This window comes from Rhamphochromis sp. 'chilingali', assembly GCF_963969265.1.
Source record: "Rhamphochromis sp. 'chilingali' genome assembly, chromosome: 14".
In the NCBI taxonomy this organism is placed as follows: Eukaryota; Metazoa; Chordata; class Actinopteri; order Cichliformes; family Cichlidae; genus Rhamphochromis; species Rhamphochromis sp. 'chilingali'.
Genome location: NC_137941.1, coordinates 1,049,937 through 1,076,180, shown reverse-complemented (window position 1 = coordinate 1,076,180; position 26,244 = coordinate 1,049,937). Strand labels below are relative to the sequence as shown.

General features: G+C 45.0%; 1 protein-coding gene across 1 annotated transcript; it reads left to right on the top strand.

The window, feature by feature from the left end:
• Positions 1 to 10,576: 10,576 nt before the first annotated feature.
• LOC308409318 (exosomal polycystin-1-interacting protein-like) lies at positions 10,577 to 24,756 on the top strand. Its single transcript, XM_080901953.1, has 2 exons — positions 10,577 to 11,853; positions 21,419 to 24,756. Exon 2 carries the CDS (start codon positions 21,467 to 21,469, stop codon positions 22,208 to 22,210), a length of 744 nt encoding a protein of 247 aa, XP_080758079.1. The 5' UTR covers positions 10,577 to 11,853; positions 21,419 to 21,466; the 3' UTR covers positions 22,211 to 24,756.
• Positions 24,757 to 26,244: the final 1,488 nt, after the last annotated feature.

Sequence of the window (26,244 nt, the reverse complement as noted above, 5' to 3'; positions counted from 1 at the left end):
ACCATGATGGGATATGGGTCGCATAGGGTTTGGCAAACAACATATGTTCATTACCCAGAAGGAATTAGACTTGCCGAAGGTTTCCTTGAAGCTAACAGCTTGTTATGTGAAGGGGCTCGTCCGGGATATCGTACAGGGTCAAAAAAGTCGGATTTGATGCGCTTTCGCCTGCAGTGTGAACGTAGCCTTAAGCTTAGGCACAGAAGCGCCCGAGAAGACATCGTGAACGCTTCCTGGCCATCCAGTGTAGATGTTAGTGAAACTGTTGGGAAGACAACGTTGGAGAAACGGGAACATTTTATTTGTAGTGTGAACAAGCAGACAAAAAAAAGCAGATTTGATCAAAAAATCGGAATTGAGCATTAAGACCTGCAGTGTGAACGCAGCCTTAGAGATGAAAGAATTTGGGCTGGTCTTAACTTTCAGCCATGCTGCTGTGTATGTTTGAGTTTGGACCAGGAAATAGCAGATGACGTCACAAAACTGTGCAGCAATATTCAAGAAAAAGTTCCAAAACATGAGTACAATCAGTCAAACAAGAAGCTGGACTTGGCGACCTGCTCTGACTCATCACAGAATCTATGAGAACTGACGGCACGGAGCCGTGCTCGTCCTGACAGCAGTCACTGACAGGTGAGACCTTTACTAACACCTCTTTTTTCCTCAAAGCTCGAATTTGTGGCCTTCCTGTAATGTGATCCTGTATCTGTCGTCTTTATCCTTCTGCTGCTCGGAGCAGCGATCTGCTGCTGCAGAAGTGAGCTGCACATTTCATTTCTTTTGTTTTTATTTAAACTATTGAAAAATATAAAACTAAATAGGAACGAATTTCCCAGCAGTCGGGAGTTTTTGGGGAAGCTGTGAGAGGGCTGAATGACACAGCTTTAGAGCTTTAATTTACAATTAATATTAGGAAAACATACAGTTGATATCAAATGTTAAAAAAGTATAAATCCAATATCTTGGTTACATTTTCCAGTCACCGGCATGCAGCCAGTGTCAGCCGCTCCTGCTCTTTTCTTAGTGTTTTACTCAGTATTGGAGTGCTGGTTTGTTCCCCTCAAACGAGTGGGTTGAGACAGTTTTGGTTCTCCTTGATGCTGAGGAACTGTTGCTTTCATTGAGGAACGTGGCCGCGGCGCAGCAGATACACACTGCACGCTTTGTGATTGCCCTGATGGCGCCGGTGTTCTGACAAACCATCCTACTTTTGGCAAAACGTCCTACCATAAGTAGTTTATGCACATTTCTGCTGTCACAGAGTAATTTCAGCACCAATTTAAGTAGGTATGACGGTTTGCCACGTAACTGTGCCCATCAGAGTATGCTTGTAGCTCATATTCATAAAGCCAGGACGGTTGGCCACTTCATTTTACCCGTGAAAGTATGTTTGTAGGTCACATTCACAAAGGTAGCATGGTTTGGCACTGAATTTTACCCGTCAGAGTATGTTTCTAGCTCTTATAAACAAAGGTAGGATGATTTGGCACTGAATTTCGTGTTGTGCGTATGCGCAGAAATAACGGGTAGGATGGTTTGTCAGGTAGGATGGATTCCCTGATGTGTCAGCAGACTCACGGCTGACATCAGGAGACTAACACATCGCAGGTATAGAACGATCAAGTGCTGATTCTGGTTAAAACATTGCTTTACTGAGTGTGCACTGAGACGTCCATCCATCATAACACAACAACAGAGAAAACAACTCTACGATCCTGCTGCTGTAAAAGTACTGCAGTGATGTAAAGCTGTGTCACCTCAGCGTATTGTACGCATGAACATAAACCCGTAGACGACTTTTCCTCCCTTTTCCCTGTTATTGTGAATTAAAAAAAACACATATAAACCGCAAAAAGTAACCACAACATGTTAGTCGTGGGTTTGTCTCATAAGGGAATGAAGGTGAAGTTAACCAAGGTCACTTGAAGAGCAGTTGAGTATGGGGAGCAGTTTGTAAAGTGAAACATGCTGAAATTAACGGCAACATTTTTCCACATTTAGCTCAAAGCCTTACAAAAACATATTTTTTCGAGTAATTTTTTACAACATTTAGTAAAATATTTGTAACTTTTCATCAGATGTTAAATGTAAAATCTAAATATTATATTTAAATCTAAATGTTAAATGTTAAACCTAAATGTTTAGGCTAATATGCAAATGTATTGTACGGATCAACGGAAATACCAAAATAAAAGCTTCCCGAAAACCTCCGGTGCAAAAGTGTGCCGGTGTTGTGCCAGAAACTGATTGCCGTCTGCGGGAGCGCGCGCAGCTGCTTAAAGCTGCAGCGCCCGGATTACTTGCGTTGCCAGCTACTTCCATGCAACTGATATAACGGGCGGGGGGAGCAAACAAACACATTTATGCCTTTGTTATTAGGCAAAGGTATGCATTTATGGATACCTTTGCCTATGACTGATATGAACTTCAACGTTTCTTGTAACTGAATTATGACGCTTTTCAGAACATTGCTTTCAGTGTGTAGCGCAGTCACGAATGACTACACGCATCAGGATGGAATAATTAATGCCTACAGGTTTAGTATGTCTACTCTCGTTGTTCATATTTGTTATAAGACTGTCGAATAGTAGTTAAAACAATAAAGACCTATTGTGCCAGTATCACCATGACTCTTTCTTGTTTGTTCAGAATAACGACTGAGAACATGGCATTTTAGCGCTACCAAAAAGTGATTGTGGCCTATAACTCGTCACTGATATTTCTGCTTCAAACTTGGCGGATGTCATTCAGAAGGGTCATATGTCAAATATTACATCTCAAACAGTCCCTTAGAACTGCTGGATAACCTGTAAAGGAACATTAACATTGATAATATGCAATTTTCAGCCTGCCAAAAAGTGATTGTGGCCTATATCTTGTCACTGAAACAATGTTTCTGCTTCAAACTTGCTGCATGTCATTCAGAAGGGTCCTATGTGACATATTATATCTCAAACACTCTCCAAGAACTGCTGAAAAACTTTTAAAATAACATTAATACCGATAATATCTCATTTTCAACCTGCCAAAAAGTGATTGTGGCCTATATCTTGTTAATGAAATACTATTTCTGCTTCAAACTTGCTGCATGTCTTTCTGAAGGGTCCTATGTGACATATTATATCTCAAACAGTCCCTTAGAACTGCTGAATAACCATTAAGGGAACGATAAAACTGATAATATGCAATTTCCAACCTGCCAAAAAGTGATTGCCGCCTATATCTTGTCACTGAAACAATATTTCTGCATCAAACTTGTTGGGTATCATCCAAAAGGGTTATATGTGACACATTATATCTCAAACAGTCTCTAAGGACTGCTGAATAACTTTTACAGGAACATTAACATTGATAATATGCCATTTTCAACCTGCCAAAAAGTGATTATGGACTATAACTTGTGACTGAAACAATGTTTCTGCTTCAAAATTGTTGGATATCATCCAGAAGGGTTACATGTGACATATTATATCCCAAACACTCTCCAAGAACTGCTGAATAACTTTTAAAGGAACATTAACATTGATAATATGCCATTTTCAAGCTGCCAAAAAGTGATTGTGGACTATATCTTGTCACTGAAACAATATTTCTGCTTCAAACTTGTTGGGTATCATCCAAAAGGATGATATGTGGGACATCATATCCCAAACAGTCTCTAAGGACTGTTGAATAACTATTAAAAGAACTTTAATACCGATAATATGCCATTTTCAGCCTGCCAAAAAGTGATTGTGGACTATATCTTGTCACTGAAACAATATTTCTGCTTCAAACTAGGCGGATGTCATTCAGATGGGTCATATGTCAAATATTATATCTCAAACAGTCTCTAAGGACTGCTGAATAACTTTTACAGGAACATTAATACCCATTAATGTTCCTGTGGGGCGACCGTGGCTCAGGGGGTTGGGAAGTGCATCTGTAACCGGAAGGTCGCCGGTTCGTTCCCCGGGCTCTCTGTTCTGGTCGTTGTGTCCTTGGGCAAGACACTTTACTCTACCGCCTACTGGTGAGGGGCCGATGGCGCGATATGGCAGCCTCGCTTCTGTCAGTTTGCCCCAGGGCAGCTGTGGCTACAACCGTAGCTGCCTCCACCAGTGTGTGAATGTGAGAGTGAATGAATAGTGGCGTTGTAAAGCGCTTTGGGTGCCTTGAAAAGTGCTATATAAATCCAATCCATTATTAATGTTATCATCTATAGCCCATTGTGTAAGCCAGTTCTTGTCATTTAGTTAGTATGACATGTATTTCTTGTCTGTGTGTTTCTTGTTGTCAAGCCTCCCTTGTTGGTTCGTGTCATGTCTGTAATTTGTTATACTTGCTGTTTTACTTTGACAGTCCTGTGCTTCTTTCTTCTTAGTGCTTAATTTTACTCTTCTACTGTGATGTCATAATTTTCATTTCATTAAGCTGTTTCCCTATATGTTTCCAATGTCCATGATCACCTCCTGTCTGTATCTCAGACCTTTTTCTTCCTTTGTTTTGCTGTCAAGTCATCTGTGTATTTTACCTTCACGTCTCATCACAATACTCATTGTAGTCATCATAGATAAGATAACATAAGATAGGATAGGATAGGATAAGACTTTATTGATCACACAATGGTGAAATTTTTGTGTTACCTCAGATCAAGTAGGTAGGTATCAGAAGGAAAATACAAAAATAACAATAAATACAAACAAATATGAAATACACTTTATACAACGGTAGCATACAAAGTATGTGCTTATGGATGTGCTTGTGGAAATATCCAAGACATAAACTATATAGCTTAACATAACTATTCTACCATTACTGTTCCTGTGAAGTAATAGATATCTATACGTATAGACATGTACATGAGCACACACGTAGACAATAAATATACATATGTATACATACATATATACCTGCACACCTCCATAAACAGAGAAGGTGCATTTTGCATTAATTTTGACCATGGATGACCACAAAGTCCAGTGAATTATGACATCGTCATTGAGGAGTTATAGAGTTTAACTGCTGTTGGGATGAAAGATCTGCGAAAGCACTCCTTCCTGCAGCAAGGATGTTTCAGGAAGGAGCTGTGATAGTTGTCTAAATTGGTTTATATTTAGCATAGTTTCATAACAGTTTTCATAATTATTTTCCAACTTTAGTTGTTTCTCCTGTTCCATCTTTGCTTGAGTTTTGTCATGTTTACCTGCCTTAATAAAATCACTTGCTTTTGGTTCTAGTCTCTGCTCTGTCTCTTCCAGTGTCTCCATTTGTGTCCTCTTTCTTGTTCAACACAAGCACTTACTATGATTTTCTAAAAATAAATATGATTCCAATTTTTGGAATAGCAAATGTTACTTCAAATAATGACTGCATTGTTATATATTTTATTCACAGTTTGCAGAGTGCATCTTAAAAGATGTTCCAGTAGAGTTTGAGAACTCTGCTTCAAGTATTGCAAGTCTGAGACAACAGATTGCAATATGTCTTCTTGAGAATACAGATATCATTACAAATATAAATTAAATAGTAAACTACAAATTGTTTTATTGAACGTGTTTTTAACATTGTTCTTTTATTGCTATAATCTTATTATGTAGTCATGCAAACAGATTTCATTATTATTAAAATTAAAGTAATTGCTTCTTGTTGTTGAAGATGACCTGACTGACCTATGCCACTATTGTGGGAACCACGATGGTGACACCGATTGGGTAAATGCTTATGTTTTACATGTCCATAGCCCATTCAGTCTAAAAACATGATAAAAAAATCACGAAACAAAAATATAATTTTAAAAATGTTACAAACTATGTGAATACATCATCTGAATTATTGTAGTTGTAATGAATGGTGGACTGCTTTATGATCTGCGTATTTTGCAAAATTGTTATTTAAATACTTCTTTGTATACCACTATTAACATAATACTTGTGTTTCCTTGTTTTGTCTAATTCAGATTGGCTGTGACATTTGCTCACGGTGGTACCACAGGGGCTGTGCAAAGAAGCCCCGCAAGAGCACAGAAAACAAATTTGTCTGTGAGCATGCTGGTCAGACAGTTAGGTTCTCTGGCAATTTTTCTAAGGCTTTGAAATGTGTGTTTTGTATCGTTGTCTCCAATAATATTAATTCGTTGTTTATTTATTGATTTATTCATTCATTCATTTATGTTTGTGTTGCTGTGTGTGCTTATGTATTGTTAACAACATTAAAATTCAGCTTTGATTTGAATTAGTTTGTAGGATTATTCAATTATTTCCTGTTTCCTAACATGTTAGCATTATAGTTACTGTGGGAAAAGAATTAATATATATGTTGTTTCATGGTTTACTGGTGTTCAGCTTCCACTATACCCCCTGTTTCTGGTATATTTGTTAGTTTATTTAAATTGGTGGTTTCTTCTTTAATTGGATGTTATTGTTATTGTTATTTGTTTTTTGTTTAAATTAATAAGTGCCGTATTGGAATGACATTTTTTTACCTTTTGTTTTCTCTTTCCTATTACTTATTGTTCCTAATTTATTTATGCAGATCTCCTCCCAGCTGTTTCCATTTGGTGTTATATTTGGTTTTATATTTGAAATTTGACATTTTATGCGCTGTCCAATAAAGGCTTTATTTAAATTTTCAGCAGAATGTGTCACATATTATCCTTCTGAATGACATCAGTCAAGTTTGAAGTAGAAATATTGTTTCAGTGACAAGTTATGGTCCACAATCACTTTTTGGCAGGCTGAAAATGGCATATTATGGGTATTATTGTCCCTTTAAAAGTTATTCAGCAGTTCTAAGGGACTGGTGGAGATATAATATTTGACATATGACCCATCTGAATGACTTCCAGCAAGTCTGAAGCAGAAATATTGTTTCAGTGACAAGATATAGGCAGCAATCACCTTTTGGCAGGTTGGAAATTGCATATTATCAGTTCTATTGTTCCCTTAAAGGTTATTAAGGATTTCCTACAGACTGTTTGGGATATGATGTGCCACATATGATCCTTTTGGATGATACCCAACAAGTTTGATGCAGAAATACTTTTTCAGTGACAAGATATAGGCCACAATCACTTTTCGGCAGGCTGAAAATGGCATATTATCGGTATTAATGTTCTTTTAAAAGTTATTCAGCAGTTCTTGGAGAGTGTTTCGGATATAATATGTCACATGTAACCCTTCTGGATGATACCCAACAATTTTGAAGCGGAAACATTGTTTCAGTGACAAGTGACTTTCCCTGGAATAGCCTCCCACTGTCGTTCTCTAAACCTAAAAGAGAACTATGGATTTGATCAACTGGTCTCTGAACGCTATTGACTCCCTTTTCTCAACGAGAAATCTGGGCTCGGGAGAGCCCGAGTGCCCTGGAGGGACTTTCCCTGCCGGATACACGATGGACGGGTGGCAGAACTGGAGGATCATGTGCCTGGCGGGACTGTCGATCGAGGACGCTGAAGATATCTATCTATTCGGAACCATGATAACAGGGTTCATGCTGATCGGAGTTGGCTTAGCCCTGGTTTATCGGAGAAATAAGAGAGCGGAACCGGCTGTTCAAACCCCCCCCCCAAGGCTGCCCGCTGGAATCGAAATGGAACGAGGCGCAACCTCTCACAACGAACGTAATATGATCAACACCTTGGAGACGCTTGCAGCTGCTGTGAAGGCTCAAAACAACACCATTGAGCGTATGAGGGGAAACATCAGAGAGAGGCCTGCTCAAAATGAGACCCTTGAGCGACAGTTGGAAGACATCGCGGAACGGATCACTGCAGTTGTGAGGTCTCAGAATCAAAAGAACGATAACACCATGGAACAGAAGTTTGATACCATCATAGGGAGGCTCGCGACTCTCCAACGGGAGATCGAGAGGCCAGTGTCAGAGTGTTAAAGAGCAGCCTGAAAAATTCTCCTGGGCTGCTCGCATGAAAATTAACAAAATCAACATGAACATTGTGGACCCCCATAACGCGCCAGCTGCAGGCCCAAGGCTGGAGCCGAACAATCACTCCCTGATAACGACTGTGTTACGGCTATTCTTCCCATCCCATGCAAGGACACCTGGATTGGCTGGAGGACTGTTTACTTAGCCTGATAGGCCGAAGGACACTGTCTCAGCTGAACTATGGACACGCACACACATACACTTACACTGATAAGCACTCACTCATCCCCCCTCCCTTTCCAACGCCTTCGATGCTTGTTTCCTGCGAGGGAACACGGCGGGTCTGAGCCCACGCTGGAATGATAGCGCTGTGCAGGGCGGCTGCTGTGTTTGCTTCGGATTACTCCTCACCCCCCACCCACCCCTGTGGCTTGTCATGTCTTCACAATGTTGTGCTGTGGACATTTATGTGCTTTTTTGTGCAAAGGAGTTTTTTGTTTCCTGTTCTCATGCTGTCCTACCATGGAAGCACAGTATGAGTAGGGGTCTCTTTTTTCCTCTTGTACTTTCCCCATTGTAGTGTACATTTCAATGTTTTTTCTCTGATTCTACCAATCTCCGACCTGTATCCCCATGTACTGTTTGTGCTATATGTGTAAGGTCGGGGGGGAGGGGTCCCATTTCACTGCAGGGCAACCTGCATGTGACGAATAAAGCTTTGATTGATTGATTATAGTCCACAATCACTTTTTGGCAGGTTGGAAATTGCATATTATCAGTTTTATCGTTCCCTTAATGGTTATTCAGCAGTTCTACGGGACTGTTTGAGATATAATATGTCACATAGGACCCTTCAGAAAGACATGCAGCAAGTTTGAAGCAGAAATAGTATTTCATTAACAAGATATAGGCCACAATCACTTTTTGGCAGGTTGAAAATGGCATATTATGGGTATTAATGATCCTTTAAAGGTTATTCAGCATTTCTTAGAGACTGGTTGGGATATGATGTGCCACATATCATCCTTTTGGATGATACCCAACAAGTTTGAAGCAGAAATATTGTTTCAGTGACAAGATATAGGCCACAATCACTTTTTGGCAGGTTGAAAATTGCATATTGTCAGTTTTATTGTTCCCTTAATGGTAATTTAGCAGTTCTGAGGGATTTTTTGAGATGTAATATTTGACATATGACCCATCTGAATGACATCCAACAACTTTGAAGCAGAAATAGTATCTCAGTGACAAGTTATAGGCAGCAATCACTTTTTGGCAGGTCGAAAATGGCATATTATGGGTATTAATGGCCCTTTAATAGTTATTCAACAGTCCTTAGAGACTGTTTGAGATATAATGTGTCACATGTAACCCTTTTGGATGATACCCAACAAGTTTGATGCAGAAATATTGTTTCAGTGACAAGTTATAGTCCACAATCACTTTTTGGCAGCTTGAAAATGGCATATTATCAATGTTAATGTTCCTTTAAAAGTTATTCAGCAGTTCTTGGAGAGTGTTTGAGATATAATATGTCACATAGGACCCTTCAGAAAGACATGCAGCAAGTTTGAAGCAGAAATAGTATTTCATTAACAAGATATAGGCCACAATCACTTTTTGGCAGGTTGAAAATGGCATATTATCAATGTTAATGTTCCTTTACAGGTTATCCAGCAGTTCTAAGGGACTGTTTGAGATGTAATATTTGACATATGACCCTTCTGAATGACATCCGCCTTTGCCTAATAACAAAGGCATAAATGTGTTTGTTTGCCCCCCCCCCCCCCCGCCCGTTATATCAGTTGCATGGAAGTAGCTGGCAACGCAAGTAATCCGGGCGCTGCAGCTTTAAGCAGCTGCGCGCGCTCCCGCAGACAGCAATCAGTTTCTGGCACAACACCGGCACACTTTTGCACCGGAGGTTTTCGGGAAGCTTTTATTTTGGTATTTCCATCCCTCCTAAAGGGAAAGAAGTCCAATTTAAAATCTTGAATAAAATTTACCCGACAAATAGACTCCTTAGTGATAGATTCAAAATAGAAACGGGTAATTGTGTATTTTGTGAAACAGAAGAGGAGGATTTGGACCATCTATTCTTTTTGTGCAATTTTATACAAATATTTTGGTTGGATTTTCATACCTGGCTTTATTCCAGTGGGATTCAAATTACCCCATTTACCTTAAATATGATAATGTTTGGAGTGTTTTTGAAAGAAAAGAAAGCTAATTATGGTGTTAATGTGTTATTAATCTTGTGTAAGTATTTTATACATAAATGTCGCTTTTTTAAGATTAAACCAACACTGGCTTACTGGAAAAACGACCTAAACCTGTTGGTTAAATCTTTGACTTTAGTTAAAAAGAAAAAGGCTGCTTTTTTTGTTTCCTTTGTAGAAGATTTTGATTTAGTGAGTTAATAATCTGTTAATTTATGTGACCCCATCTTTATATTTTATTTTCACTATATATGAAAGTTGCTAATATGTAAGAAATGTTTATTCTCTGAATCTGTAATATATGGTGCATTTTGTTTGTATGTTTATATTACTAATAAAAGAAAAAAAATTTTTTGGTATTTCCGTTGATCCGTACAATACATTTGCATATTAGCCTAAACATTTAGATTTAACGTTTAACATTTAGATTTAAATATAATATTTAGATTTTACATTTAAAATTCTGTTTTAATTATGAGAAGTTACAAATATTTTACTAAATGTTGTAAAAAAGGACTTGTTTTGAGCTAAATGTGGAAAAATGTTGCCGTTAATTTCAGCATGTTTCACTTTACAAACGGCGCCCCATAGTTGAGGTGCTGCTGGAGTGGGTGCAGTATGACTCCCTTCAAACCCTCTGAGGTCCCGGGTATAATCGGCTGTTTTTGACTACTTCTGATTTTGCATTTCACCTTTAAAAGCGGTTTCCTCGCCTTGTTTAGTGTCATTCTTTGAGCACAACGTCACAGGTCTGAATTTACTGTTATTTTTTCATTTTAACTGTATTAAGAAAATTGAAAACAAAACAACATTTTAACAGCACAAATTTTGCAAATAGCAAAGTTACAACTCCTTACCTAAAAATGGAGGCAATACATATTTTTTTCTTTATCATAATTCTGGTTTAGGGGCGTAAGGGTTAGTTAGTCTACACATGCTGACATGGAGACTCAGTGTGGCAGCATTTTGTTGCTGTGGCATCTTTAATCGGTCATGTGAGTTTGAGTGGTAAAGCTGGACTCAACATATATGAGACCAGAAGCAAGAATTGCTAAACTCATAACATATGTTTCAAAACTAAACGATATAAAGCTGCTAAAACACATAAAAACGATGACTTCATGTCCAGAAACAAATCTGGCACTTGTGTGTAATACCAGTTTATTCCACAAGATGGTGCAGCGAGTCAACGAGCCTCTGGAGGACACGTCTGGAGGAGAATTTTAAAAAGAAGCTGGTGGAAGTTAAACTTAGTATTGTTGCACCTTCAGATGCTCAGCTGATATCTGAGTCTTTTCATGTCCTGCAGCCTGAACGAGCACACAGCGAGGCTTCTGCTGAATGCTTCTGCCCTGTTTCCCCTGTAATGGCCTGAGGAGCCACGAGATGGCTGCATTCTTAAATGTTTGATGGAGAAGACGCAGGAGGCGGGTCCACAGGGGGAGGAGAGTGAGGCTGAGGAGGAGGCGCAGATGCAGAAGCGGGCAGAGAACATGGACAGGGAGCTGGCCACGCTCTTCCATCTGATGAGGAAAGTTTCCACACAGTGTGCAGAGAGTAGGCCTCCCTCACCTCCTTCCTCCTCTCAGCCCCGGCTCTGCCTCCATCCCGGCCTCCTCTCCCTCCCCCCCTGCTCGCAGGCAGAGTGATGAGTGTTTCCTGCCAGCCTGCAGACAGACGTGGACGCTGCTGCTGCTCTCACCGCCGCAGGAAGCAGGACGATCAGCCCAGAGCTCCGTGCCACCTGAACCCGCTGTGAGCCGCACATGTGAGTGCACACACACACACACACACACACACACACACACACACACACACACACACACACACACACACACACACACACACACACACACACTGATGTCTGTGAATGAGTGTGTGTGATTGGAGCTGCGATGGTGGTTCCAGAGGATCGGTCAGGTCAGTAATGAGAAGCAGACGCTGCTGAGATCACAGAGAAACCAGCAGAAAGCTGAGTCATCATCCGTCTGTCCTGATGGCCGCTCACAGCTAAACCCACAGACTCACTGCATGTTCTGACCTCGTCGGGTCATCGCGTCCAGGAGCTTCAGCATCAAAGTAAACCCTGAGCTCACTGGCTTCATTTGAACTCTGAATTCATTTCTTCCATCTTTTAACAATCAGGAGCTCCTGCAGCAGCCAGAGGGCTGATCCTCTGACGGTAACGTGTTGTGAAGCCAGCGCAGTTTCACGCTCCGCGCTTGAGTCTGTGGACAGCCCACATTTTACTGACTTTTTACGTGTGCGCTGTTAGAGCCTGGCCAGGAGAGCGGCTCAGAGAGATTCACTGCTGTGAATGTCCAGCCTCTATATGTGCTCATTTTAAAGCTTCAGCACACTTTGAAGAGGATCTGAGACCTTCAGGTTCCACAGACACAGAGAAACACTTCTTCACACAGATGCAGCGGATATCTTCATATTCCAAGGAAGTCTCTCACAAGTGGATACAAGAACTCTTAATGATAAAAATCTATTAGTCATTTAAAGTAACTTGAAGATGGAAAGATTGTAGAGGTTTCTTTGAGGTAAAGTCCATATATGCACTCTTCTTAAATAATCTCACTGTCAGATCGGATGTTTGACCCTGTGAGAGGTCGTCTGGATGGATAGATGGATGGTGCCCAGGTATAAGAGTCTGGACTTTAGTTTCACAGCCTGCCGTCTACTTAAAAATAAAGAGACCACAGTCTCAATGTGGGGAAAAGTATGGGGCAGGGGGCGTCTGCAGCAGCACAGATTTAAACCTCCAGTGAACGGCTGATGGAGGTCAGTGACGCGTAAACACGCTCCACACACAGGAAGCTCTTCATCAGCACTGAAACACCACTTGTAACCACGAAGAAGGGAGACGCTGAGAGCCTCACAGCTTCAGTCATTTCTCTTTACTCAGCTGGTCTTAGAGATGGAAGTGCAGATTAACCCGATACGCCTCAGGCTGCTCGACAATTTCCCCCAAATTTCCCCTCAAACATCTGCTTATATTGGTATGAGAGAAAAATCATTCTGCTGCTGGATGTAAGCTTTCTGGGTCTACGTCTGGATCTCTGAGCCTTTCTAAACACATGCAGCCCCAACGCTTCCAAACTAGAGATGCACTGCTCGTGCATTCAGACTTTTCTCTAGCAATGACCTGCTGACGCCGATATTCTTTCCAAGAACTTTATTTTCATAATGAAAGAAATGCTTAAACTTTATGATTTCCCCCAAACTCCAGTCAGTTCCAGGATCTGCTCTCAACAGCTGACTGCTTTCATCCTTTCATTGCTCATACCGAGGCTCTGGACAGCTGTAGCCTTGTTTCCTTTGTTATCTAATCTAAAATATCCCTGTTCGGTTGGGTGACAGAGTGTCAGTGTCTCATTAGGTTTGTTGTTACAAACATTGTGGTTTAATTAGGTCCCACTGACAGGAGAGTGACGAGGCTAAAGACATGTTAGCATGTGCACCGCTCTGCATGTTACACTTGCATGAAACGGACGACTCGCACTCGGACATATGGGAGGCTGACCAACCGAGAACACTGGAAACCAGCAGATTATTATTCATGGATGATTACCCGGGCTTTTCTTTGGCCTCTCCTCGTTCGCCTCCCCGCACATTGAGATTACAGATTCTGATTTTTGGAGTTTTTTGATTTGAATATTTTAGCCCGTACTTGTTTTTAGTGTTTTTTCGTCTAATTGTCTGATGTCTTCTTTAGTGTGGGTTTTTCACACCTGAGCTGGTTACTCAGGTCGGACGAGATCTCCGCTCAGTTCCAAGCAATCGCCAAAGCGCTTCATTTGTGGTGTGTGGCGTACACAGAGGGTACCTGTGTTTACCTTTGTCGCTCCTGCCTCAAACACACCTGGCCAATAAGCAGACTGGACGTTCCCACCTGGTTCATAGTGACGTGTTGCGTTTCACTCTGTGTGAGCAGACACCAAAGCTCCGACTGATTCAGACCACAGCAGGCAAAAAGCCTGATCATTAGCTTCCTGCGTTCCTTTGAAGGCTGATCATCTTTTATTGTTCTCCTGATTCTCTTCATCCTCGCCTACATCGATCGACCTTGTAAACTTTACTTGGACCTTGATAATAACAATGAATGACTTTCTCTTCTTATGCTTTGGGATTTGTTACCATAACATATGTAATCATCACAGCACAGCCTCCATAACTGTGATGGTAGGAAGATAGAATAAAAGTGCTGGGCTCATATAATCGATGTTTACAGCAGGTAAACTGTGTTTTAAGGTGTTCAATCATCATCAAAGCCAAAACGTGGCTCTCGCTGTCAGACATGTCTGGGCTTGTCTTGTTGTGCTGTGGGGAACACAGTTTTTTAACCAAATTTAAGTGTCTGATGGATGATGGTGTGGCTGTGAGCTGTTTTAAAGACGGTTACCATGAAGACGCCACAATAAAGGCCTGAGCTTGGTGGTTAAAAGAGCACATGATGCAGCCCACTGGGTCACAAGAACACGGTGAACCGCTCGGGAATAAACCAATAAATCATGTTAGATAATCGGTTTTACGTTCAGTGTTCAGAGCTGTGAGTCTTTCAGCTCTGCCTGTGAAGCTGCAGCTGCTCAGAGGGAGATGGAGGAAGAAACGAGCTGTAGCTGGAAGAAGGAGAAAGGAAGGGCGGATTAGGGTGGGTGCCTGTGGCGGAGCATGATGTCAGAGGAATGTGCTGAGCCTCTCCTTTAACGAGCAGCGGCCACCTCGCACTCATACGCTTCAACCCCGTCCAGCTCGTTTCGCTGTCGCTTTTCTGTCCTCGGGTCAGCCGCCGCTCGCCTATTGTGGTCCGAGCAGCCCGTTTGTATTTGTCGCACACATGTGACAGATATTTACTGAACAAAGATGCTTTAAAAGAGCACAAATATGACACGCAATCACATGAGAGGAAGAAGAGTGTCGTGTCAGAGTGTGGAATGTGTTTTCAGTGGTCGATTTCCAGCATCCGGCCCTGCAGCTGCAGCTCGTTGCAGGATTACAGATGGAGATGGAGGAAAGGGAGTGGAGAGAGCGAGGGAACACACACAGAAAGTGACTGGTATCATGAGCGGGAGGGCCAGATGCTGGGAACAGCTGGAAAGACTATGACTAATATTAGCAGTGAGGTAAGACGGTGGAGGATGGAGGGGACGGAGGGCAGCTGCTACTGTAAACCAGCCACGCTGAAGTCACGTTTATTTATAGCCACACAGTCATCTCACCAGAATCTTTCATGGTCGACGGCTCGATTTACTCTACAGACTGTATATAAAAGATGGAGGTGGCCACCGTGACCTCCTAGAATCCAAAGTTTGACAAATCAACACCTGCCACCTTGTTACCTGCTAATTAACATCCAAATTAAACACTTGAGTTTAATTAGTGCATTCAACTGGAAAAAAGAGCAGACGCCAGCCAACGCTGCAGTTCCTCTAACGTCCAGCAGAGGCTCCAGCAGGGAGGCAGTCCCCCAGACTCCCATGTTAGAAGATCCAACTTTACAGCAGAAACAAACATGAGCCTGAGGCCTTAAATCAGAGGCGTGGCCTCTGCCAGGTGGATGGTGACACAGCTGGCTGTAGCTGCTAGCTGTCTGCTAGCTTCACATGAACCTGACCTCTGCACCGTGTTCGTGCTGTTGGATCATTTTTAATGGCATCATGTGACCAATAATATGGCTGCTGTGAGGTCACTGTACCAACTGCCCAGGAAGCCTGAGTGATTATGAAGCGTTGTGAACAGGTGTGTGTGTGTGTGTGTGTGTGTGTGTGTGTGTGTGTGTGTGTGCGCGCGCTATGTTCCTATAACTCCTAACTAAGCTAGCTAGCTGATATCTTAGCACTGCACCCTCTGTTCAGCTCCAAATAAAAGATGGTGCTGACCGTGAAGTGTCTAAACTAGTGTGTGATGTCATGGCGAGACTATCCAGCCTTTATAAACGAGTAAAAGGTTGACTTTACTTCACACACACGCGCGCACACTTGTTTACACTGCACTGAAATCCATAAAAGGCTGGCAGGTTAACAGTTTGTGTTCTGAAAAAAGATCTTCTCAGAAACAAAGTCCGGGAACATTTCTATAAATAGCGTCCCCTGTGGCTGCTAAAGCGGTGTGTAGAGCTGAGAAGTGTTTGCCGAATCCGTGAGTGCAGAAGCACCTCGAGCAGAGCTGGGTCGGCCTCGTAAAGCCGCTGATCGCTTTATATCCCAACAGTCTGCAGTCGGCTTCAGACGAGGGAGCAAAACACGATAAAACCGAGCGCGATCCCAGAGTGAGACGGATCCCACTGAGCATTTAAATACAGCCCGAGTGAAGCATTTAAACTGCGTCAGCACTTGGAGCACAAGCTCAGCACAGGCGTGTTCTCAACTACAAACTGACCTGGGATCAGTGCAGCTTCAGACACACAACACAGAAAACACCACAACACAAATATGTGAAAACCTCTGAAAGGTCTGCCTCACTGATGCTTTCAAAGCCAACATCATGTTTGTTGTTGACATTTATGACATCTCCTTAATCTCTGGTTTTCCAAAGCTCCCAAAGAAACAGTGCTGAGTAAAACGACAATCTGAAACACAACAAAACCGACGAAAACAGAGCGAAGAACAGGAGAGATTTATTAGAAACATGAGCAGGTTAGCAGAGCAGCACAATATCACCTTAAAATCGTGCCTCAAGAGTTGAAAGAGAGCTGTGATAATGATATTTATGGTGGTAGGGACATACTGAGTGATGGCAGACCGTATGACATGTAAGCACAGGCATCGCCTTAGTGATGATTTCAGTGGAACAGCTATTTAACCGTTTACTTGAACAATAACTAGACTAACTAACCACACTCTGTCACAGGATGAAACTGAAACTTCCTGTGATGTTGTCTCGGGCCACTTAAAGCTTACCTTTACCACCGTGTGACCACATCATCACTTTCCATCTGCCACAAGCTCTTCCTGTCTCGTGGAGCGCAGTTAGCGAGCGTTTCCTCGATGTGTTTACATCGGGGTCATTGCCAGTGGCTCGTACCTCCTCCTCGTGTGCCCTCACAGTCTGATCACGTTTCCAGAGCACTGTCATTTGTTGGTGGTTGTGGCTCATTGGAAGCTGGCGGGAACATGAAAACTGTTCTTTCAAAAAAAAAAGTCAGTTCCAGGTAAACTGTTTTATTGGTTCACTTAAACATTCAGTAATCCTGATGTTTGAATCTGTTTGTACGTCTGTGTGGACACAAACCAAACCAAAATTAAACACAAACTTGTGAGTCTGGATGTGCTCACTGTTTCATTTGGGGCATAAAGCGAGTAAATGAAATTATTTTAATGAATGTAAACAGGAAGCTGAACATCTCGCCACAGCTCAGCTCTCACAGACTTCAATTTAAAATCCCAGAACATGTGAAGCAAACACAGCGAGGTGTTCCTGGTCCTGTCACTGATGGATGGATGGACGGATGGATGATGGACGGATGATGGATGATGGATGGATGGAAGGATGATGGATGGATGGATGGTTTGATGGATGATGGATGGATGGATGGATGATGGATGGATGGATGGTTTGATGGATGATGGATGATGGATGGATGGAAGGATGATGGATGGATGGATGGTTTGATGGATGATGGATGGATGGATGGATGATGGATGGATGGATGGTTTGATGGATGATGGATGATGGATGGATGGATGGTTTGATGGATGATGGATGGATGGAAGGATGATGGATGGATGGATGGTTTGATGGATGATGGATGATGGATGGATGGAAGGATGATGGATGGATGGATGGTTTGATGGATGATGGATGGATGGATGGTTTGATGGATGATGGATGGATGGAAGGATGATGGATGGATGGATGGTTTGATGGATGATGGATGGATGGATGGTTTGATGGATGTGTAACGCGCGGCAACACTAAAGCGGTCGCGCCAGAATGTCACGCTAAAAAGAAAGATTCTTTAAAATACAAGGGGGAGCAAGCGAGTCAGATACCACGGGCACAGAGAGGGAGCAGGTCTGATCAGAAACAGTTTATTACTGGGCCAGGGAGCACAAATAAAACACCCTTAAAATGTACATAATAAAATGTTTGCTCTCTACTAAAAACAATTCTAAAACCCGTAAAACTACCATTTTCTACATTCACTAAAACCCCCCCTGCTATAATTAGGCCACATGTTCATTATGGGTCCATCAGCAGGCCAGGAATTCCTTCTTTAGAGCAGAGTCCACGCCAGCCTCGTCTTCGGCAGACAAGAAAGAGCCTCCCATCTTCTTGTCCTTCCGCTGGCCCATCACTTCCCAGCCCGGCTTGCGTTCTGCACCCGAATCCATGATGCGACCACCGCCACAGCTCCCCTTGCGTCGGTGTCCTGTAAAATAACAAATAGGGGCCAGAACAATGGTCCCAGAAGCGGCCCTGGCTCATGGCGACCCTCTCCCAATCCAGCTGCACCCAGTAAACAACAGTAGAGACCCTACTCACAAATGCAGGCAGAGGTAAACCTCTGCCCTGCTGCCAATCACAGCGTCGTCTCTTACTGTTGCCGTTCCATCAGGTCAGGACTTGGTCGCCGCATCACACTGGCCATCTCGCATTAACCTTCCAGTCTGGGGCCTCCCTCCTTCAGTGCTCAGCTAGCCTGTTTTTAAAAGGTCTTTACACAGCTGATAGGCCACCTCTGGACACACCCCTGCCTCAGCAGGTGGTCCCTATCAGCTAATTTGTCCCATGTCCACAGTGGATAAAAACCATGTCACATAAAACACTAAAAACCATGCAATAGAAACAGAATAAAACCATGCAAATAAAACGACACTCATAAATAAACACTAAAAATCAGAATAAAAATAAAATACAAATTTCCACTGTGTGACAGATGGATGGATGATTTGATGGATGATGGATGGATGGAGTTCACATGTGAAGAATTCCTCCTTCCTGCTCGGGTTGTCCTCACAGCACTCAGTGTGGGAACAATGATCCTAGTGTCTCAGGTTCTGTTGGAGCAGCAGGAAAATTACTCCGAGTGCCGACGGGAGAAGTGAGCACATCATTGCGTTCGTCTGATTGTCATTAAAGTGTTTACAACAGCAGCAGGGTCTAAAGTGACCCCTGACCTTTCCAGGACAACGTAATGATTTCAGGTTTCAGACGTGTCACAGGTCGAGCGATGTCTGCAGAAACTTTGCATTTAAAGTTATTAGTGAAGAATAAGAAATGGCTGTGACCTTCCTGAATGCATCACTTGTTTGTGTTTTTTGGAAAACTGATTCGACTTTGTCCGACGTAAACTCTGGAAAGAAGAGGGGAAAGTTTCGCTCTGGAGGTCTAGACTGCTTATTCAGTCCACTTTTCCACGACTGAGCCGGAGAATAAAGAGAGCAGTGTGCTCATTCCTGAGCGTTTAACACGGTGGGACGCAGCCGCGCTGACCGCAGCGCAGCGTGGCACAGGAAACTTCCATCAACCCAGCGCCAGCCCGAGGCCTGGAAGGCAATCAGCCCATAAAGCTGTGTGTGTGTGTGCACCATGTTCAGAGATCTTTGTGGGGACCAAAAACTGGCATGCTGCTATACTTGTGAGGACCAACAGTCCTTATGCAGACAAAACGCCGTCACCACGAGTTTGAAGACGTTTCTGAGGCTCAAAATGTGGTTTTAGTGTCAGGGTTACAGTTATGGTGGGAAATGATGTCATGATGATGGCAACGTCATTTAGATCCTTACTTACTTAGGTCCTTACTAAGATATGAATGTGTGTGTGCGCGCGTTTGTGTGAGCGTGTGTTTGTGTGTGTGCGCGCGTGTGTGAGCGAGCGTGTGTTTGTGTGAGCGTGTCTGTGTGTGTGTGTGTGCGCACGAGCGTATGTGTGTGTGCGAGCGTGTGTTTGTGTGTGTGCGCGTGTGTGAGCGTGCGTATGTTTGTCTGAGCGTGTCTGTGTGTGTGCGCGTGTGTGTGTGTGCGCGCGTGTGTGTGTGAGCGTGCGTATGTTTGTCTGAGCGTGTCTGTGTGTGTGCGCACGAGCGTTTGTGTGAGCGTATGTGTGTGTGCGAGCGTGTGTTTGTGTGTGTGCGCGTGCGCGTGTGTGAGCGCGCGTGTGTGAGCGTGCGTATGTTTGTCTGAGCGTGTCTGTGTGTGTGCGCACGAGCGTTTGTGTGAGCGCGTGTGTGTGCGAGCGTGTCTGTGTGTGTGCGCACGAGCGTGTGCGCGCGTGTGTGCGAGCGTGTCTGTGTGTGTGCGCACGAGCGTGTGTTTGTGTGTGTGCGCGTGTGTGAGCGCGCGTGTGTTTGTGTGTGCGCGCGTGCGCGTGTGTGAGCGTGCGTGTGTGCGCGCGCACGAGCGTGTGTGTGTGCGCGCGTGTGTGTGCGAGCGTGTGTGTGCGTGTGTGTGAGCGTGTGTTTGTGTGAGCGTGTGTTTGTGTGAGCGTGTGTTTGTGTGCGCGTGTGTTTGTGTGTGCGTGCGTGTGAGCGTGTGTGTGTGAGCGTGTCTGTGCGTGTGTTTGTGTGAGCGTGTGTTTGTGTGCGCGTGTGTGAGCGAGCGTGTGTTTGTGTGTGCGTGCGTGTGAGCGTGTGTGTGTGAGCGTGTGTGAGCGTGTGTTTGTGTGAGCGTGTGTTTGTGTGAGCGTGTGTGAGCGTGTGTTTGTGTGAGCGTGTGTGAGCGAGCGTGTGTGAGCGTGTGTGTGTGAGCGTGTGTGAGCGTGTGTTTGTGTGAGCGTGTGTGTGTGAGCGTGTGTGAGCGTGTGTTTGTGTGAGCGTGTGTGAGCGAGCGTGTGTGAGCGTGTGTTTGTGTGAGCGTGTGTGAGCGAGCGTGTGTGAGCGTGTGTTTGTGTGCGCGTGTGTGAGCGAGCGTGTGTGAGCGTGTGTGTGTGAGCGTGTGTGAGCGAGCGTGTGTGAGCGTGTGTTTGTGTGCGCGTGTGTGAGCGAGCGTGTGTGAGCGTGTGTGTGTGAGCGTGTGTGAGCGAGCGTGTGTGAGCGTGTGTTTGTGTGCGCGTGTGTGAGCGAGCGTGTGTGAGCGTGTGTTTGTGTGTGCGTGCGTGTGAGCGTGTGTGTGTGTGAGCGTGTGTGAGCGTGTGTTTGTGTGAGCGTGTGTTTGTGTGTGTGAGCGTGTGTGTGTGTGAGCGTGTGTGAGCGTGTGTTTGTGTGTGTGAGCGTGTGTGTGTGAGCGTGTGTTTGTGTGTGCGTGCGTGCGTGTGAGCGTGTGTGTGTGAGCGTGTGTGTGTGAGCGTGTGTGTGTGTGTGAGCGTGTGTGTGTGTGTGTGTGAGTCAAGCTCTCTGGTGCTGTCCATGCTAACACCCTGCCCCCCCCCCCTCCCCCGTGTGTTCTCAGGTTGGTCCTCTCCCTCCACCTGGTGAAGATGTAGTCTGTTTGGTCTCCATGGAGATGTCTCCAGTCTCATTCTTTGCCCTGTTGCCATGGTCACTGTGCCTGCTGTTCTTCCTGACTGCCGCCCGCCCCCAGACGACGAGCTCCGCCCCCACACATGCAGCTTCCCCGAGGGCCAATACGACGCTACTCTACGAGAGCGGCGCTGCGACTAGCCGCAGCCTGCGTAACTGCAGTTGCTCCGCCCCCGTCACGGACTGCGACGAAGTGCTGGCGAACTCTCTGTGCCGCTGCCACAGCGTGCCACGCTCCGCCCTGCCCCGCGCTGGGCTGCGGGAGGCGGGGCAGCTGGCGGTGTGGGTGAAGGAGCTCTGGGTCCTGGAGGAGCTGCTGAACGGCAGCTCGGTGGGCCACCTGCGCCTGTCGTTCTGCGGGATCAAACCTGTGGACAGCCGGTACCTGGCTCTGCGGGGTCTGCAGACCCTCGGGATCCACAGCGCCGTGCCGCAGACTCCATACCCTGACCAGGAAATGACCCTCTCCCCCCCAGCGGGGGTCACAGCGGAGCTGGACGCCCTTTCCTTTGGCTCCTCCTCCTTCCTGCACATGACCTTCGTGGACGTGGCCGTGCTGAACGGGCTGTCCGCCCTGAAGGCGTACAGCGTGGCAGGACCGCCTGCCCCCACCCTCTCCCAGCACTTCCCCCTGCTGCCCGTTTCCCCGCCCCCCTCTGATGACCCGGCTGAGATGGCTGCAGACCGCCTGCAGGACCTGCTGGTGACCTTCGTGTACTGAACCTCGACACCGATGGCACTTTTTTGTGGGACGCGTTCCCTTCCTGCTGCTGCTCCTGTCCCGGAGATGTAGTGCCCTTTGATGCTCTGATCCTGTAACGAGGTTTGGGAATGTTTGCACTCTGATTGGATAAGAGGACAGCTGCCACAGAGGTTTCACACGCATGTACACACTCTGACCGTCCACTGTGGTAACGCACCGCAGTAGAAACTCGTAGCTTTATTAAACATCATAGGTTAGGTTTGGGCTTCATGTGAGGTTAACAGGAATTCCCACTACCAGGACCTGCTGGAGTCTCATGAGTCTAAACATCTGCAGATGCTTCACGGCTAACCTCTCAGTGTCCGTCAAGATACTCTGACCTGTCACAGATAATGAAAATTAGCCTTTTTAGCATTTTACCAACAAAACCAAACAGTAAGCTGAGCCCAGCGATGTTCTCATAACTCACTGATGTGCTGTTGGTGTTAGTGGTTCATAAAGCCTTTCACTCACAGTTTATAACGAGTGTCTCATCAGGAAACTGAAGCTGGGGGATTTTAATGGTTTGGTGTGTGAGTGGCATGTAAGTGATCTGTAAATCCTTAGTAATAGTGGGCGAGGATGAAAAAATGTGTGAAACAGCTGGAAGGGGACGAGGTGCTAACATGACTCAGGCTGCAGGCGCTGCGAGCGCTGATCTCTCCTGTCTCTGCGCTCACTTTTCTCCTCCAGTTCACATTCAATCTGTCTGCGCTTCATGAACTGAAGGTTCACGTCAGCGACCATCGACCGCGAGCCGTCTCACAGCCTTTAGACCTCGCTCAGACTTTATGGACTGCAGCGTAACTGTTACCAAAAGCTGTGGTTCATTCAGGTGCCGTACGGCGATTAAACGACTGTAATTGTGAAGTCATTACTGGGCAAACAGTCTGCAGGCTTCCTGAATCTATGAGACAAACAACACGATTGTTCCCGGAGACAGAAGAGCTCTGCCTCCAGCTGCCGGCTGGGTGTTAGCGCTCCGTCCTGCCCAGGTGCTCCGTCTCTTTCTCAGTTCTTAGACTTACATGGGCGACAACTTACAGCAAAAACACAAATCAGAAAAACAGCAGGGCTCCCTGCACACTTTTACTGATGAGCCACGCCATCCTCATCATCACAGCAGGAATATCTTTACAAAATAGATTTCATAGCAGATCTCGAGTAGGGTTGGGCGATATGTAAAAATTTTCCAACCGACAATCATCAGTCCAATAATCGACGATGGGCGATATATTCACGCATGCACAGACTTTTTGATGGGCGGAGCAATGTAATCATGCAGAAGTACAAACATGGACGAACTAATAGGGCTGTCGGCATTAACGCAGTCGTCACGATTAATGCGATTAAACTTTTTTTAATGTACTCAACCCATCTGGAGCGCAGAAAGAAGGGATTTTGACTCAATCTGTGTTCCAGATGGGTTCATTGTTAATCGTGTTAGTCATGATGATGGCGCGTTAAAGCTGGCAGCACTAAAAACATATAAAGTCGCCAATTTGGGATGAAAGAGGCAAACCTAAGGACGTAACCAAAGCGGTGTACCACTTGTGCAGACACATAGTACGAGCAAAGTACTCAATAACCCTAATCCCTAGAGACTTGCAGAACCTCTCAGAGGCTCACGGCTCCAGAGTTCATACTTCAAAAGAGCCAACAATAAACCCCATACGAAACCTCTTCAGGTGCATCCTGGGCAGCAGCTCAGCACTCAGTTTTATTTGGCGAGATAATAAATCAACATTAAGACGGTCTGAGAATGAATTTCCACCACAAAGCGCTGAAGCCGCTCTCAGATTCACGTCTGTACTTTAACTCCTCCAGTCTCATTCCCAGAGCATCAAATGATGAGTGCTGAGCGGTTTCAAACTCAAACCAACGTTCAGCAGCGCTGCGGATAGAGCGAGGGCGCGTTGGCTTCCTGCAGGTCTGCGTTACATAACGGCCTCGTGGAAGAACATTTGTGTGCCACATGATGAAATCCTGTCGGTGCAGATTATGAAGATGAAAACAAGACGTACTGGGGCAGCTGGCCGCAGTGAACGCTGTCCAGAGCGGGACGAGCGCGTCTGCCGCTCTGTCTTTGAAACATGACTCAAACACACCGCTGTGTCGGTTTAAGGACGACGCCTCTGAATGTAAACATGTCCGACAGCAGCGGGGTCTGCTGAGGCCAGAGAGCTCGGCAGGCGCTGTGCCGCGTTTTCCCAGCTGCTCTGATTGAGAGCAGATGGCCTCATAAAACAAGTTGTTTTGAAACAGGTTAAAATGGACGCCGAACAACACGAGTGCCAGCGTTAGGATCCTCCGTCAGCAGCCAACACCGCGCACTCGCTTGGACGGCGACCATGACTTGGGCTCTGCTGAGCTGGACGGGGCTGCGCAGCTGTCGCTCAGCAGAGCGCAAACAGAATGTGTTTGTTTCACACTCGCTTTAAGGCCGAGGAGCTTGCATGCTCTCGCTGTCCTCCTGCTCGAGTCCTGAGAGGCTCTGTGAGACCTGCTCGCACAAACGTGTGTGTGTGTGTAACCCATGCAGTGAGGATTCAGAGCAGAGAGTCAGAGTTCAGGTCCACGCCCAGCACACGCTGGCCTCTATGCTTAATTACACGGCGGGACTTTGCACGCTGCTCAGCGCCTCTGTGTGAGGAAATGTTCCCGCAAACAGAAACTTTTAAAACGTGCACAGAGCACGGCTCACTTTTACAAACACCAATCTTAGAGTCCAAAATGATGTGCGTCAGAAATGCTTTGATTCGCTTCCAGGTTCTAATTCTCATTCACAGCAGGACAGCTACAAAGTGCACACACATGGCCAGAGTCCAAGCTAGCACGTTCGACTTAATCAAGGCCGGGTGGAGGGATTAGCCCTTTTTCTTAAACTGGGTTTGATCTCATGCACAAACATTTGATGTGAACAGAGGGTTCAGTTTCCTGGAGTTTCTCTGTTCTGAAACAGTTCAGTTTTGGCTCTGCAGGTGTCGCTGTGCTGCAGCCACACAACAGAGGATGTCAGGCAAATCAGTGCATGTTTGCTAATGTCCTGGTAGTTCCTCACACTCTGGTGGTCAAAGGCAGAACTGAAAGCTACTCCTGAGTTAAACCATAAGCTATAAAGATACATTTATCATTTCTTATACTGTAACAGTCCATATAAACCTTTGATGGGCTGTTGCTGTTTGAAGCACCCCCTAAATGACCAAAACAAACGTTCTTCTTTATTTTCTGGCTGTTTGCAGCCCTCTAGTGGTTGTACGTGGAACTTCAGTTGAAAGTGTAGACATTTAAACCGCTAATCCTTTTCCAGAAAAACGAACGTGCAGATAAACACTGACGTTCAGGCTTGATGTAAGCGCACATTATTCATGACCTCTCCGCCTATTGGTTAGTTAAATGCCTCAGCAGTGACCAATGACTCGTGGTTAGCCGTCCTAACAGCAGACTCTGATAAGCACCCAGAGTCTTGCAGGCTTTGGGATCTGGTCTCATATGAGCAGCTTTTATGACATAATTATAGATCATGTGGTGTGAAGTCAGGGAGGGGTCAGGGCTGCACGCCCCATCAGCAAACAAACCCAGCAGCAGTGACACACGGTCCGCTTGATTTTTCTCCATGTAACATGAAAGATGCTCAGCCTGTGAGTGTCTGACTTCATCAGAGGGTCTCTGCACTTGATTTTCATGCTTACATCATTTACACTTAGCATTTATCAGACAGTCAGCGACTGCACGGAAACCTCCGATTGTTAAGGAAAAATGTGAATTCTCCACCTGGTTGCTGGAAGCGGTCACAGGGAGGTTTAGTGCTTCTCCATCCAGCTGGTGAATCCTTGTTTTTCCGGGCCGACCTGTCCGGTCTCTAGGCCTGTCCAACAGCTGACGTCACCTGGTTAGTGGTGAAAACCTAAATTTAAGAAGCACTGCTCATGAGAAGAAAATGTTTAAGATCACTTTGATTTGGAGGGGGCGGGGTTTATAACTTTTGCCCCAACCTGCCACCAGAGGGCGAT

Excerpts from the sequence above, each read along its gene's own strand:
- LOC308409318 (XM_080901953.1), top strand. The coding sequence starts at position 21,467 with ATGGAGATGTCTCCAGTCTCATTCTTTGCCCTGTTGCCATGGTCACTG.